This window comes from Netta rufina, assembly GCF_964035555.1.
Source record: "Netta rufina genome assembly, chromosome: 2".
NCBI lineage: Eukaryota > Metazoa > Chordata > Aves > Anseriformes > Anatidae > Netta > Netta rufina.
The window spans coordinates 113,699,534-113,715,946 of NC_140124.1; the positions used below are offsets into that span (position 1 = coordinate 113,699,534).

The 16,413-nt window shown below is 38.0% G+C and overlaps 1 protein-coding gene across 7 annotated transcripts in view; it reads left to right on the forward strand.

Moving 5' to 3' along the window:
- The window catches only part of NOL4 (nucleolar protein 4), a gene marked incomplete at both ends in the record, with an annotated part of 190,850 nt that overhangs the window by 45,612 nt on the left and 128,825 nt on the right, over positions 1–16,413 (forward strand). For all 7 annotated transcript variants that reach the window (XM_084307041.1, XM_084307038.1, XM_084307040.1 and 4 more), the window contains one exon: positions 2,570–2,702. In XM_084307041.1, coding sequence (XP_084163167.1) covers positions 2,570–2,702 — 133 coding nt within the window. The remainder of the gene's footprint in view (positions 1–2,569; positions 2,703–16,413) is intronic.

The following is a 16,413-nucleotide window of genomic DNA, read 5'->3' on the forward strand; positions in this document are numbered from 1 at the left end:
AGCTCAGTTTTGTAGCTCTAATGTTACTGAGTATGAAATGTTGGCAATGTTGGATTTATAAAAAGAAAAGTAGTTTTTGATATGTTTTAGTCATAACGTGTTTGCCAGAGCAGAGTGGACACAAGGAGAGTTCTCAAGATAATCTTTACATCCTTTCTCAAAGAATTGTGGCTAAGAAATTCTTTTTAAATACAGGCTGTACATTTCTTACACAGAAAAAAAAAAAATGGCAGTGAAATGTTACAGTACAAAGCAGGAAGATTCCTGGTGCATATATTCAGATTATGTCATGCACTTAAAAACATGCTTGGGTTTATAAGAAGGTTCTGTTTCCAAGGTTTTATCAATCATATCTGTGTTCTTATGGAGGGGGTGGAATTGAGACAGGAGTGAACTGAGATGCCACAACTAGCTAGCACAGTGATTGAAAGCCTCCAAGTTCTCTCATCCTCAGTTCATCATTTTTCATCTGAGGCCATTGATGAAAGGGAAACAAGCTTGATCTAACTGGAGAACTCATTCACATGTGGGAATTTACATTTGTGCTGCAACTGGTACAAAGGCCAGCAGCTACCAGCTCATGCTCCCCACGTGGGTACATCCAAATTCAGAAAATGTTTTACACAACGTGTACAGTGAGTTGGAGATCTTCTACAGAGGCAAACACAGGCTGCCCATGTGTGTTGTTGTTTTTTTATACCTATGCAAGTAGCAGATAACCATAATTGCGTTATTGGGAGCCCATATAGATTGCCCAGCCTCAGAAATAGAAAATGTAAGCTGCTACTTGCTGATCCCTGCAGGGATCAATGAGAAATACCACTGTGCCTTAACACTAGCATAATGTTCCAGAAGATCTTAGGGAATTCGTGTCTTGATCTTGCTTTATGAAAAAGCAGCATGCATTTTCCCTAAATCCCAGAACCAGCTTGTTGTGTACCTCAGCCCCATCTGTCTGAGGCACAAGGCTGGTGGACACCAGCTCCCGATGCCCAGCTCACACAAGGGCATAGCTCTTTTATTTGCTGTTGCCTTATCTGGGGTGCTTAACACCCTGCCTGGGCAAAGGTAGAGAGGTACCGACTATAGAAGGCCTCACTTTTCCATTTCGTTTTTTTTTTTTTTTTTTTTTTTTTTAATAATACTTTGAGAACAAGCTGTGTTTGTGCCATTACATGACATTGTCTTGCTGTGATGGTGCAGAACAATATCACCTTGCATGTTCTTCTCTAGCCCCTGGATGGCATTTGGTAGTGCCATCCTGGTTCAACAAGAAATACCTATACAAGCTGGAAAAATCACCAAGATCCAAGAGAGGAGTTGATCTAAGGGCCAAGTGCTTAGAAAGAAGAAAGCAATGGTAGCATCTGTAGAAACTAGTTCACAGTAAATACATGGTAAATCAAATTGTAAACTTTGCTGTTTTATAGGTTACTTCTGGTAAGCAACCCAAAAAACAGTCTGTTATTTGTTAAAACAAAGTTTTAATTTTGTTCATTTTTTGTTTGTTTTGATTTTAAAACAAAAAGGCTTATGTTAATTGGAAAAGTATTTTAAACTAATCTTTAAGGGATACAAAGTTATCTGCCTTATTTTTCTGTATGCACTTGAAGTGGCTTTTCTTCACAACAGGAGTAATTATCTCAGAAAAATTGTTACTGAAAATGTAGCACTGTAGGTTTGTATGTTGCCTCCACAGCTTACAGAATAAGACTTGTGAATGCTAAATTTTTAATCCATAAATGGTTGCATGAATTTCAGTGGGACTGAAACAAGTGAAATCAAACACATATTATACACATATTAAACATGTATGTGAACACTCATGGGACTAGATACAAAACTGTTTTACCTGTGTAACTGGGGACAAACTTTCCAATTGTGACTTTTTGTACTCTATTACCATCACTAGAAGAGTCTCTGTATTTGGACTTGATGGATAAGTCATATTAAAGATATATGAGGTGGAATAAATTCCAAGTGATTTTCATGTGATTATATTACTTTGGTTTGCCATTGACTGTCGTTTGAGCATGGTAAACAATCTTCCTCATTTTCATAGATGCTTCTGTAAACACAATGGCAATGTAAAGGTGATGTCATGATAAGAGAATTTGGTTGTGGTTTCTTATTAGGTCAAGTTGCAATTTAGAAATATTTTACTGTAAGTGGTAAGCACAGGGTTACCTGCCTTGCTTCAGAAAGGTAGAAAATTCAGGCATGTAATGTGGAGAGCTTTCCCCAGCCATGCCTGAGTAACAAGGACTTTGCATGGGGTCTCTAGTTAAAACCCTGTTTTACAAAATGCTATGGAAACAGATATGAGTGTGATTATGCAGTATCATCATAGTTGATCAAATTGCATTTGTCAGACTATCATATCACATAAATGTTGTGTGTTCCTTGCTCTTTATGTGCTTTGCTTGTTCACTTATATACATGAAGTATTACTATGTGAATGTATTCCATGTCAGGTATAAGTGAAATGAATTAGAGTGGGTAAGCTCCACATATAATGTGAACAGCATACAATATTTTCTGACATGTCTCTGAAACTTTCAATTTGCAGGATGAAAGCTCTATAGAAAGTGATGAGTTTGATATGAGTGACTCTACTAGGATGTCAGCTGTGAACTCCGACCTCAGCTCAAATCTCGAAGAGAGAATGCAAAGTCCTCAGAATCTCCAAGGCCAGCAGGATGGTAAGGTTCTCTTTTCATACAGAAAATGTGGTATTGTCTTGTCTCTCTCCCATTCTGTGCCTTCATTTAGTACCTGCTGTGTCCTTTTCTTCATGGTGAGTTTCATTAGGTAATTTGAAATGTATGTTCCCTTTGTATCAGCATGAAGAGGATGAAGTTGGTTGTGTTTTTCCTTTCCTTTCCTTTCCTTTCCTTTCCTTTCCTTTCCTTTCCTTTCCTTTCCTTTCCTTTCCTTTCCTTTCCTTTCCTTTCCTTTCCTTTCCTTTCCTTTCCTTTCCTTTCCTTTCCTTTCCTTTCCTTTCCTTTCCTTTCCTTTCCTTTCCTTTCCTTTCCTTTCCTTTCCTTTCCTTTCCTTTCCTTTCCTTTCCTTTCCTTTCCTTTCCTTTCCTTTCCTTTCCTTTCCTTTCCCTCTTTTTTTTTTTTTTTTTTTTTTTTTCAAGTTAATTTACTTGTTGCTTAGGCAACAAGTGAGTGCTTAGATCACTATATGTAAAGTGTTATTATTTTATTATTTTTATATATGAAATGTGACCATACGCAGGCATAAAATGATATGAAACTCAAACCTTTCCAGGGCAATCCAGAAAGCTGAGAAAGTTGGTTTTGGTAGTTGAAATGAGAGAGAAGAGAGAAGAAGTATGTAACAGAAGAGTAGTTGTTTGAGAGCTAGGAACAGGATGCAATATTCAGAAAATAGGATTGAAAAGACAAACTCCAACAGAGAAATAGAGGTAATAGAAGAGAAAATGCAACCAGCAGCATTGTAACTGAATGTTAGTTATTTCTAGGTTAGTTGCAAGATGAAGCTAATTTGTTGTTGAAAGAGATAGAAGTTTTACTTTGCACAGAAGGAGCACAAATGAGTACTCTGATTTCGGCCCTTGTTACAGAATGAGTTAGATAGGCCTGGTTTGAAGTGAAATTTCTCCTTGGGGATGGAGCTCATGCACAGCCTCTGTTATACAGCATGTTAAGGTGGCCCATGGGTGGCACATGAATGTGCAACACCCAAAGTGCAGGTGTTTTCTGTGGCTATCAAAATCAACATATTGGTATTCTGTACTGTGTAATTTCCTGAACATGTGTGCCAATTCAGAAGGGCTTCTTATATTTCTCCTGAACACTATATATATGGAATTTGATGGTTAAGCTGGATTCTTTCCACTTTTTGCATCATCACCGGTTGTTAGCTTGTAAGCTATGTATGTTAGAAGGTGTGTGTGTTACACAGTGGCTGATAGGATCTGGTTATGGGCATGACCTTCTGCTGTGTTGCTCTCCAGACAAATAAAGGAGAAGGACGTTCATTATAATTTCCTAGGCAATTCTGCACAAGAAGCAGGGGAAGCCAGTTCGCTTTCCTGCTGAAGTCTGACTTTTCAGGGCTAATATGTAATAATACAGTTAACTTAGAGTTTTCAGGGATTCTTTGGAAGGTGTCTGTTTTATGTGTCTGTCTTTCGGTGAAAACTGTGCTTTAGAGGTTATCACTTACACATATACTCAATCTATTTCACATATGAAGTATTTCTTAATAGTAATTGCGTGCACGTGTAACTCTGAAGTAAAACTCACAGCTCAGTGCCACAACTTGGAGAAATGCCTATCATACATGTCTTAATACATTCTGCTACCAGAGTAACGCTCCACATCTGATCATAGAAGAACATATGTACGAAAGATAAAACGCTGCTAATCTGTCACTTGCTATTTAAAATCTGTGGCAAATAAATGCACTATGGTCTTTGAACTACAGGTAGTATAATCTTACAGAATTGCTTTAAGTCTCTCTGCTTTCCCTCCTCTCCTCCCAGATGGCAGTTGCTCACCTTCTTAAGGCAATACTATTTTTTTGTTACTTCTTCTGGCTAAAGCATCTGCTGATAGAGAGATTTGAAATAACAGCTCTGCCTGTCTCATGGTTTTCCTGTGTTAGATGCTATCAGGTAGCAAACCTGAGTGTGTCCAGTTATAACAATTCTGTGTTTCAAGGTATTGGAGAAGAGGCTGAAGGAGAAACTGGAAGACATTAGAGAAGGGAAGAAGGGGCAGGAAAGAAGAATGATAGGAGAGGGCAGGAAAAAAAAAAAAAAGATTAGAGGAAATTAATGAACAATGGAACATAGGGAAAGAAGCAGAACAGGAAGGAAAGACAAAGGGGAGCTTAAGTGAACCTAACAGTAACATTCCTTTTGCTGTCACAGCTTCTACTGTAAAATTTCACAAATTTAATACTTAATTATAGTGTATGCCCACCCAAATTATCACTTAAGCATAAATGTGTGTCTGAAGCGATTCCTTCTCCTTTCCCTTGAACTATTTTGTATGTCCATGAGAGTTTATGTCAGCCACCACATACAGTCTACTGGTAAAGACACCTGACGTGTGGTTTATCTGGAATGTGTTTGCTGCATTCTGGCAGGTGGAAACTTACTGCTGTGTGTGATAGCCCACGCACACCTGGCTGGGAATGGTGCCTGTGGTGGAACGGGACGGCTGCCACAAACGTACTCTTGCTGGTAGAATAATTTGCTAATGGGAATCGTTTGCTAACGGGAGTTACTGCTGTCTGGGTTGGATTAGTGACAGATCCAGAAGTGGTGTGTTCTGCCACTGGACATTTGCATGGCTTTCCATACAAGCTGGTGTAAGAATATTTTGCGATATCTAGCATTCTTTTCCCATGTATTTCCACTGATTAATGCTACGATATAAACAGTCAGTGTACCCTAGAGGAACGCAGTAGTGGGTCTGGCCATGCTAACAAGGGATAGATGGAGACACTTCCAGTTCAGTTTGTCAGAGCACCATGAAACATCAGCCCTACATTAAGGGAACAAAATGCTTTCATACCCTCTTATCTGCGGCTATACCTGTATTGTATTCAATCATGTATGTGGCTTTGGAACGCCATTGCAGAGATCATGCTAGAAAATTTGGCCTGCAGTTTCTCAACATCTTCTAGTCTAGTACCCTGTGTTCTCTGTTTCTTATGGTTACATCATTTGAACCTGAGCAGAATTAAGAAAATATGAGAGCAACCCACAGTGTTGGGTGAAAGCACTGAAAGCAATTGACTTCTTCATCGAGGAATACCATGGTCAGCAGGAAACTGCTGAGGAGGAGGACACAGAGAGGGAAGGTGTGTGTTTGCTTGCAGTGGATGCGTGTTGGTACTGCACAAGAGTCCAGGGCTCAGCAAACGTACCAAGGCTTTGTATAATTCCCTGCATAAAGAATATTAGATTGAAATGGAAAGAAGAACTGAGGAAAAAAAAAAAAAGTAGAGAGAGATGGTGAATTCTGTCCATAGCAGTGAAACCACCACAGCACTGTGAAGGACAGTTCCCACTTTAAAATTAGCCTTTGTGTGCTTTTAAATAACAGGGCCTTGAGTCACACCTGCTGGTGGATGGCTGAAAATAGCATTGTGAGCACCTGCAGGGCTGCTGCAACTATGGGGGAGGAGTTGGAAAAGAGCTGCTGCTCTTCCCTGGGGAGTTAGAATAGGAAAGCATCTCTAATATGCAGTTGGTTTGTTCCCCAGCTGGGAATGGGGTAGGGCTATCTGGTTACCAGTCCCTGGGAGCTGCTTTTTCTAGCAGCAAGCTGGATAATAGGGCTGGAAATTGCCGAAGTGTTCCTTTCTCTTTTGTACCCCCTCCTCTTGTTCACCCCTGTTTTCTTGTTTACCTACTCTGGGAGTCTTGTCTGTGTCCTGTCTGTTTCCTTATAGGTATAAATGCTACAGCTCCCTTGTCCTAAGCTGGTTCTTGGGGTGAGTGCTGCACACTGCTCATCTGCAGGCAAAGCTCCCACATGACAGATGTCTTTGATTCTCCTTTTTTCTAATAATGCTCTAGGGACTTGGATGCGAGTGAATCAAAACCTTTTGCTCTTGTCTCAAACTGCAAGCAGCATGCAAGGTTTGCCAACTGAGTCTGAAACAAAGGAGATACACTTTTTTTTTTTTATATATATATAATTAGGAATTCAGTGCTTCAACCTGTACAAAATGATTTCTGTAGCAAAAAAAAAAAAAAAAGGATCTCTAGACAGGTCTGTCTGAAGGGCAACAAGATGATCTGCCCAGAGGCAAAACAGGAGTCTGGTTGCCCTTGCCTGCTAGCTGGAGCTCTGTGCAGAACAGCTGAGTGTGCTTTGTTCACTTGTGGTGGTGGTTCATTGGTGACTAAGGCACAGGAGCAGAGCAGGGGGGCTCTAGTTAGAGGAAACAAGAAACACGCACAGTTCTGTCCCTAGAAGTAACAAGGGGCTAAATTGGATACCTCACCAGGTGAACTATCAAATAAAAATCAGAGATGAGGCTATTTGTAAGTCCATGCAAGATGGAGAATTCTCCTATTTGCAGTTTTTCTCACTCTACTGAGGTGCAGCAAAACATTTGAATGCTTTGTTTGGATTTGGGTCAAGGGATTATGTTCTCTTCAGTCCAGTTTGTAGAAAATGATAGTTATGTGTGTATACATATTTATATAGAAATACCCCTCACAGACATTGTATGGAGACTGTGCTTATGGAGTCTAGTTATGACAAAATGTGTCATGATTTAACCTTTGACAGGGGTTGTAATATAACCTTAGACATGGAGATCAGTAATAAGCTTTTCCCATTTTCTTTTTCAATTTACAGAAAATTGGGCAATAGTACTGTAATGTAGTGGAGGAGTATTCCTTCAAGTAGCTTGTGAGCATTTGGATGGTGCCAATTCTTTTTTCCATAGCATGCTTAAGTTGCCAGGCTTTACACAGCGTATATTTAGGAAGTGCTTGAGGTTTACTTTAGCTGTTCCCTTCACTCATATGGTGTTTGTGGTAGATGGAAGTTTTGGATCATCTAAATACCTGTTTTCTACATCAAAGATGTAATCTTTAGTCAACAGCTTGACTTGAAACAAGTAGCCAATTAAATTGTTAAATCTGTTTGTCTGTGCAAGAGTGCAGAGTTTATTAGACCCGTGCTTGCCATTGTTTTGTTGTCTCTGAACTGAACCCTAGCCAAGTTTTTAATCCATCTTCCCCTTCTGAATTGGTTATACTGTAGCAGTTCTTTCTGCTTTTATCTTTATTCCACTAAACCTGGACTCTCTATCTTACAATACTGACTTTTTTTTTTTCACAATGTAATTTAAATGAGATGCATGGGTTCAAACACCAAGTGAGATGTATGGGTTCAGGCCAAAGTGAAGACAGATTGGCAAAGGAGCATACTGGTGTAAATCCTCCCTGCTGTTGCCTATGTTTTGACTGTGCTATTGATGTAGAGTAAAGTGAGTGGTAACAAAGCCAACATGAGAGCAGAAGATTCTCAGCACTAAACCCATTGCAATCTTTTTGTTGCTATTTAAGAAGTCTCTGTGGAAACTTATTGTAAAATAATTTTGTAAATTAATTTTAAATTAAGGGGTATTGTGCCTTTAACTTCTGTTCAAACATTGAAAGGTTTTCCAGATAGGCTTGTTGTATATGAGGTCTAGTTGTGCTCAGTTTCAGCAATGGACCACAGAAGATTAGCCCAAATGTTTGCAGGGTTTGCTCGTCTTTTACTTAGAATCTTGACATCTTTAGGCTTCAAAACAAAGCACCTGACATTTCTATAGTGCATAGGATGGACTGAAATTACCACCCAAAGTCATAAAGCTGTAATAGCTTGTGCTATTAAACATAAAATGAAAAGCAGCCTGCTAGTTTTCCTTCATGCAACCTCATGTACTTGTAGAAAGCCTTTTAATGTGGGGGATTTTCTGTGGCTTGACTGGTTTTATTTGCAATTTGTAGATCATACCAACACAGCTATAATGCTATAAAAGTTGCTTATTATGCTTGTATTTTATACAGGACATTAGGTTAATAAGCATTTTACTCTAAAGCACAAGGTAATTTTTGCTTAATAGTGTGGGTTTGGGCTGATTAAGAGTGGAGGATGTAGCACTGTTAGCTTATAAAAAGCATAGAAAAACAACTGCTACTTTACTGTTTTTTGTTCATTTTCAAAATGGCAGAGCATATAAACTTGCATTCAAGTTGGGGCCAGGAGAGATTCTTAATTTTTAGATATATTCAGACTTTCTGGTCTTGCTCAAGCCAGTGACACCTGTGACATTTTGGGCAACAATTTCTATTCATATAATGAGTAAGGATGAAACAATAAATACTAGCATTCTGAATGAGATCTATGATACCTGTCTGTCTCATGGAAATGGAAAAGAAGAGACACATAGCATCAAAGCAGTGCTGATAATATAGTACCTTATGCACAGTGTTTTGCGATCTTGCTCTAATTTCGCTGGAGAGGAAAGATCTCCTGTATGGACAGGTTTTACCTTTCCCTTATTCTGGGAGGTTGAGCAGATGCAGCAGAGGATGAATGAGGGCAACAAACACATAGCACGTCCCAAAGATGAGGGCTGAGACAAACTTGCAAGAGGGAATGAGGAAGGTCTCTGCTTCTGCTGCCCAGCAATCTGTTCTGAGGATAAGCAAAGGTCTCCTGTGTCTGCAGTTGTCAATCTGCTGCCTCTCACAAGCACCAGCTTCATTACCAAATAAAGCACGAGATAGCAGAGTCACATATGCATGTTGCTGAATAAGTCTTTGGGCTGCACTGAAGTGTTATCTTACTCTTGTCAAAATTACAGAGGTTTTTTTACACAGGGAATCAGGTATAATACATGGCTCTATTTGAGAAAATTAATATCATTTTCACCTAAGCAGAGTTAAAGTGGACCTGAGAACTTGGCATACAATAATACTATTATTTTGTTTCAGTGAAGCTACACCTGGGGTGATTTGGCCCATCAGGTTTGCTTTGATGTAACTTGATTTGCACAAATACGTTTAAGAGAGTTTTTTTTTTTTAAAAAAAAAAAAAAAAAAAGCTGAAACAAGAACAGAAATCCAGACAATTGTACAAATCTCATTCCACTGGCACTTTAATGACTTCTTTGGAGATGACACGTTATCAGTGTGAATGGTGCTACAAGTGACACTGAAAGGACTCCTGAACACTGTTACGATGTCAGTGATAATGCATTGTACTGAGCCTGTGCAATGGCTTGATGTATGAATGGCGCTGCTGTATTAGAAACTTTCAGTCCTTGGGATTATTAAGGGTTCTCTGGAGTACTGGATGGACTTTTCAACAAATGAAGTATGTTAATGTACTGGCTACTTCTTACAAGGCAGCTGATACTTGCACTGTCATCAGAGGGCTGAGTAGATTGATGAGGCTCTTCTACAGTCTGATAGATAAAAGCCTGCCTTTGACTCCTTGTACAACTATATATGTTAAGTATTAAGCAACAGTGTTTCTCCGTGCAGATTAATGATAAATGAATACATGGCTAAGACCAGAACTTCAATAACTGGGTGGACCTGCCTAATTCATTTGCTGATTGCAGCTTCATAGTCATCTTGTGAGTTGGTTGGGCTGAATGTCTTTCCCTGTACATTTTAATTCTAACTGTCTTTTCTTATTTATTTTTTATAACGTGCTCTTTTTTTTTTTTTTTTTTTTTTTTTTTTTTTTTTTAAGATCTTATACTGTAATTAGTTGCAGAGACTAAAATATTATTAAATGTGAATTATGCATTTCATAGGCTCTCAGCTACAGTGTGACTGGTCTGTTGCAAGCAGGGAACAATTCCATTTCCCGCACCACCCTCCCAGCTGCACAACTGTCACTTTCCATTACGCTTGCCTTGAACAATTGAGTGTGGCTTGTAATGACAATAATTGCCTCAAAATTGTTTGTCATGTTTGGCTTGTTAGCAACAAACTACTAACTGTTGGTTACAATCAAGTTCTCAGCTATTATTCCATAATTACATAAGGGAATACTTTCAGCCAATAATAGTTCTGAAATGAGAATTATCTTCTCACAAATAATGCTAAAATGCTTGCAGGCCATTCACTCTATTCACAGCCACATTTTTTTTTTTTTAACGTGAGCAATCTAGTGTTAAGTGAAGCCTACTCCTGTGTAAAAGGCTTGCCTCAGACCTGTATCCATTTACATCTTCAAAACACGTCTGCAGGTTACATCAGTGTTGTACAAGTCCTCTGTTAATAGATGTCTCACTTTGGCAACAGTGCTAACCCATCAAGCTCTCTCTTCCTTACGTAGGTACTAAAAAGAGCCAATTTGCTTTTAATTTCAATATGCAACTCATTGTAACTAAGCTTAGAAGGATTTCTGAAAATGCTAGTTTGGTTTTGGTTGATTTTTTTTTTTCCCCTTAACTTAGCATTCTTCAGGCTTTTTCTTCCCATTTAATTTTGCTTTCCACTTTATCCTTTTGTAGGTAACAGTTGACTTTAGTAGGAGCTATGTACAGAGATGGTTTGATTGAATTTGGTTTGCTTCATTACAGTATAGTTAGAGTTTTTTTGATAATTATGATTAAAATATATGGTAGACATTGATTCCACATTTTTTTTCCCAATTACATTTAATGTAGAAAAATATTTTTTTTTCAGTTAAAGTAATATACTTTAAAGAGGATTAAATATAGCCATTATTTCTTTACTTAGCTATATTTTATTTAAGAAAGAAAGTTTGTTGTTGTTGTTGTTTTTTTTTTTTTTTTTTTTTTTTTTTTTTCTGAACAGGAAATTCCCTGAAGACACTGGGCTATCTTGCAATTTTTTTAATGGAAATTTAAAATGTATCTTACTTGATTTTTTTTTTTCATGCTGAAAGTTTAAAATTAGAAGTCATTTGCTAACTAAACACAAATACTTCATCTGCAAAAAGAGAGCAGTACTTTTTCAGCACTACAGAACTTTGTAATATTTAACACAGAGTAAGTAGATATATAAATTTTCCTGAGATCTGTGAAGCAGTGTTTTCAAATAATTGATTTCATCTTGCTAAATAGTAACCACATTCATTATTCTGAGGCAGAGAGACAACCTATTTTTAACACTTCTTAATAACAGGAAGGAAGAAATATATAATCTTTCCAGAATTTTCAGGATAGGCTGAACTTTAACAATCTCTTCCAAGTACTCGTGAATTCTAATAACCTGGTTACTGAGAGAAAGCAAAAAGTGATAGTTTGCAGGTTGACTGGAAACAGAAAAAAAAATACACAAATAATTAGACAACATCAAGACAGATTAAAATGCAGACAGGCTTTTTTACAAATTCATTTAGCAGTTGGTGACTGGCTTGCAGCTTACTGGGGGGAGTTTGAGGCTCAAGCAGTCTCTTGCATGCCAGGTGGGCACTGGAGGAACACCCAGACAGACAGACAGACAGGCAGACTTCATCAGCTACTCAACCCACCTGGGGAAATGCTGTGGAGGAAGACACCTCGTTTGTGTGTTTTGTGAATTGCATTTAAGTGATGCTGAGAAATCAATCCAGAGCCTCAACATTAAGCGTTGGCATTCCCATTAGAATATATTCAGATAAAAGGTAGCAGCATAAAGGAAGAATCCAAATTTATGTTATTTACAATTTTCAGACTTAGGTGCACAGAAAGGAAAGGAAATTAATGCATTATGTCAGCTCCGAGAAACTTTTCTCCATTTCCATCATTAAGCAACTCATTAGTGCACTTCGTTGCAACTAGAATATGGCTCTCCAGCAGAAGCATTTCCCTGAGATCAGTCTCTACTGCAGACTTCCTTGGTCATAGGTGTATTTGCATCTTTACCTCTTATGTCCTTCCTCAGATCTTCAGTTTCATTTCAGTTTTTACAAACCAATTTCTCATGAACTGAATCAAGGAGTCAGCTTAACATGTCTGAGAGAACTAGTGACGGCATCTACCAAGCTTCTAGAAGTCCTGATGTCCCATGTGCTTTACTGGGTGGGGCTGTTCCCTAAGAAGATGGTAGAGTGATTCCTGTTAGTAACTGTTCCAGGTCCCTGCTGTAAACAAAAGTTTAAACTTGTGTATGAAGCAATAATTATATCTGACTGGAAGGTGCAGTTCAAACCTTTCTCTTTAGCTTTTCATACTCTGAAACTTGGATTTCACATCACTATAGACATGGGCAAGGATATTTGAAAGAGATCATAAACAAGGAAAAATGATGTCGTTCATTAGCAGCTTTTAAATAAGGCAAGAGTAATGAGTACTTTGGGGTGATAATTGATTAGAAAATTTGATTCTGTGCTTTGAGAAAGGGTGTGATAAAACCGTGATATCAATGGACTGGTTTGAATTCTTAGTAATGATAATTGCTATTATTGGTTAGATGGGAAAATAGGAGATAGAGCAGGGAATATTTTTATTTTTTCTTTGCAAAGACAACAAATGACATTTCAGTTACATGTAGTTACTCTTCCAAGAAGAACCAAAATAAGAACTGTACTAAAAATTTTAGTGACTTAATTGGTAAAGACATGCAGTGGGTTTGTTATGTCGCACTGTTTAAGTGTCTCTTGGATGATTATCCTGAAGGCAGCTGAAGCTGCAGCCTATCAAAGAGAGGATGAAGAGACAGAACTACAAGATGTGAGGACTCTCAATGTGAATTACCTGCAATGGGGAAAATAGACCCTCTTCAAGAGGTGTGATGCAAATAGTGAGAGCAGCCAGATGGTCTAGAGAGGCTGAGAGTAAATGTAAGCAAAAAATGTTGTGAAGTGTCTTTTAAAAAGACTCCTTGTTTGTGTATAAAGAACCTATAAATAATATTGAATACTTTACAGGTCTATATCTATCTTCTTGATCAAGGATTTCTATCTGTCTAAAAAAAATAAAAACTGGTCTGAAAATTGGTAACTTTTTCTAAATAACCCTTTCAGTTAACTCTCCAAAGACCATATTTTAATGAAATGTTCAAAAGAACTTTCACCCCTAGTGACCTGACTTTTGGAAATTGCATCCTGCATGATCATGTCAAAAAAATAAGTGTGCAACTAAAACCTTACTAAAGTCAACAGTAAGAATTTCTACAAAGTCCAGTGCAGAAAAGGTTTTGTTTTTCACATTTTCATAGTAGGTTCCAAGCAGCTGAAGAGATCCTGTAGTAGTTAATGTGGATGACAAAATTGTCAATGGTTCTTTAATTAAACCATCAATGCAGTTTATGTGGAGATGATAAGCTTGAGATGATATTTAGTGAGTTAGCCAGGCTCTGCCTGTGTTCCTGTATCTTCCTTTCTTCTTTCTGCTACATTTCTGCAATTCTGCACTGGGTGTTATGTGTGCTTTCTAGGAACTATGCAACTGCTTAGATTCCTGGCTCAGACTATAATCCCTGCTACAATTGTAATCACAGACTTGTAGTTGCACATATTGTTATATCTCCTGCAAATAGGCTCTATTTTAATTAAAAGCATGGATGTTGTAAAGCCTGTTAACAAGGACAAATATTTTTCTGTTCTCTGAATCAGCTACTCAGCAGCATGCTTCCTTTCATTCCCTGGAAAAAAAAAAAAAAAAAAAAAAAAGAACCTAAGATTGCTTACCAAAGAAATAGGGAAATGGTGGTGAAAACATTAAAAGGCATCTGCTATTGGTAGATTTTGAAAAACAAGATGACAGCCTGGCCAAGTTCTCCCTGTTGATTTAAAAAAGAGGGTTCTGAGTGATTTTTGAACATAATTTTCTCTGTTGGCATTGTACAGTGTTGATTTCAGTAGAACCTTACTTAAATGCAGCTTTGGAAAGGAGAGGGTGGACAAGGTAAAACAATTGTTTTTCTGATAAATAATTCTTCACCAGCTAGGAAACCATGTATACCGCTGGCCTTCCAGCCTTTTACAAGCAGCTCAGACACTGCTATGGCCACACAGAAGAACAAGTTTCTGTGCAAAAGAGCTTCTACTGCATAGATAATTTACTTGAGTGGGTAGCAGTAGATTATTAGTCTTTTCTGTTTCTGTTTTTTAGTAATGTGATTGGTAGTCTGGGGGGCGGTGATGTTCAATCTATTCAGGCTGGATTTGATTTTGCTTTCTGCTGTTTCTGTTGTTGCTTAGTATGATCCTCTGTTAGTAGAAGAGGATGCTGCAATAACACTTCAGAAGGGAAGGCTGGAGGGGGTTCCATATCTGATAAGTGTCCCACCAAACAGGAATGCTATAATAGAAATAAAGCCCATTGCTTCTTAGTTGAAGCAATGAATGAAGGTTGTAGGATCTTGTATAACACAAGGGCTGGCTAATTCATGCGGATAAACAGACTAGCTAGTAAGACCCCAAACCTACCTTATCATCAAGCACATATATATGATGGAGGGAGCAAGTGTTGGTGTTACTAGTATCTTTCCCTTTTTTCTTTGTATACAGATAGATGGTCAATAACTTTGTTTTTTAAACCATTTATGCCCTGCACTGGACTACAATTTTGCCCTGAACTGTTATTTCTCTGAATAACAATGAGTTTCTGAGACATTCCTGTCTTGTGGATCAGAAAGAAATCCAGTTTGACTACTTCTTAGGAATGGTGGAATTAGCTACGCTTTGACTATAAATGAAAAAATAAGGAGAAAACCACCCTCCAGACTTTTCCATTGTTTCTGCTCAGACTGAAAACTGTCCTCCTTCAGCACCTTTCAAGGCAGTAAAATGTTATTTATTCTTCTTTCCTATGTAAGCATGTGGTGGATACCTTCTCATATGTTTCTGCTTGGCTGTATGCACAAGTGTGAACAGGAATCAGTTCTGAGGAAAAATCCAGAGAGCAAAGGGTTGAAAAGACTGCTTAGGGAGTGGCAGAAATTGAGCTAGCCAACTTGACAAGGTTATTTTTCCAGCAGTGTTTATTAAAAATGTCTATTAAAAATAAAGTTAGTATCGAACCTCTGGCCCTCTTGTATATTCCATTACACAGTATGGAACAAGAACAAAACTAATTCAAATATACACAGAAGTATCAATTTCTGTGAATAGATTTTATGTTTATACATTCTATACCCCTATTTATAAATCTGTGTTACCCTTATCAAATATATATCTCTTTCTGTACTCATCTATTTCAACAAAATGAAATGATCACTGAAAAGAGATAGATCTTTATGATATGGGAATCTGTTATTAAGCAGATGCTACATTTTTCTGTGCTCTAGAGACCATCCCAGACTGTTCAGAAATACCACAGACTTGAATTTCTGGAAGGGTCAGTTCTGTGAATGCCAAATCCAATCAGAGCCAAACACTTCTTGAATTTCCAAGACACGCACACACACAAAAAAATTATATATATATATATATATCTTTCTTGTTGTTCTGATGTGAGTGGAAAAGATTTTGATTGAATGCATTTTCAGACAAGTCACAAGGTGTGTGCCATCTCAGACAGCTTGTGTTTTCCTGTTCAACAGAAGCAACAGCAAGAAATAGTGGCTGTCAGCATCTGAAGCTCTTATCACAATATTGCAGGTTGTACCTGAGAGGCAGCTGTAGCTACAACAGCTTAACAGTGCATTCTTCTTCCAGGGAAGAAATGTCAAAAATAAATCTGGATGACTATCTTGTAGAAGGTTCCATAGCGAAGCCCATGTGAAACCTATCTACGCATATATGAAACCTATTGTGAAACCCTTTCCTTCCCTCAAAATTCTTTCCTATTATAGGATGGTACCCATATTAAGGGTTTCCTCCTGGAACTGTTTCTGATGGTGCTTTGCAGGTCAGGTCAGAAGTCTCATGGGGAACACAAAGATGGTGTGCACTTGATAATTGGTACTGGTGAGTAAATGCTCTCCTGAGGTTTAGCCAGAGCAATTCT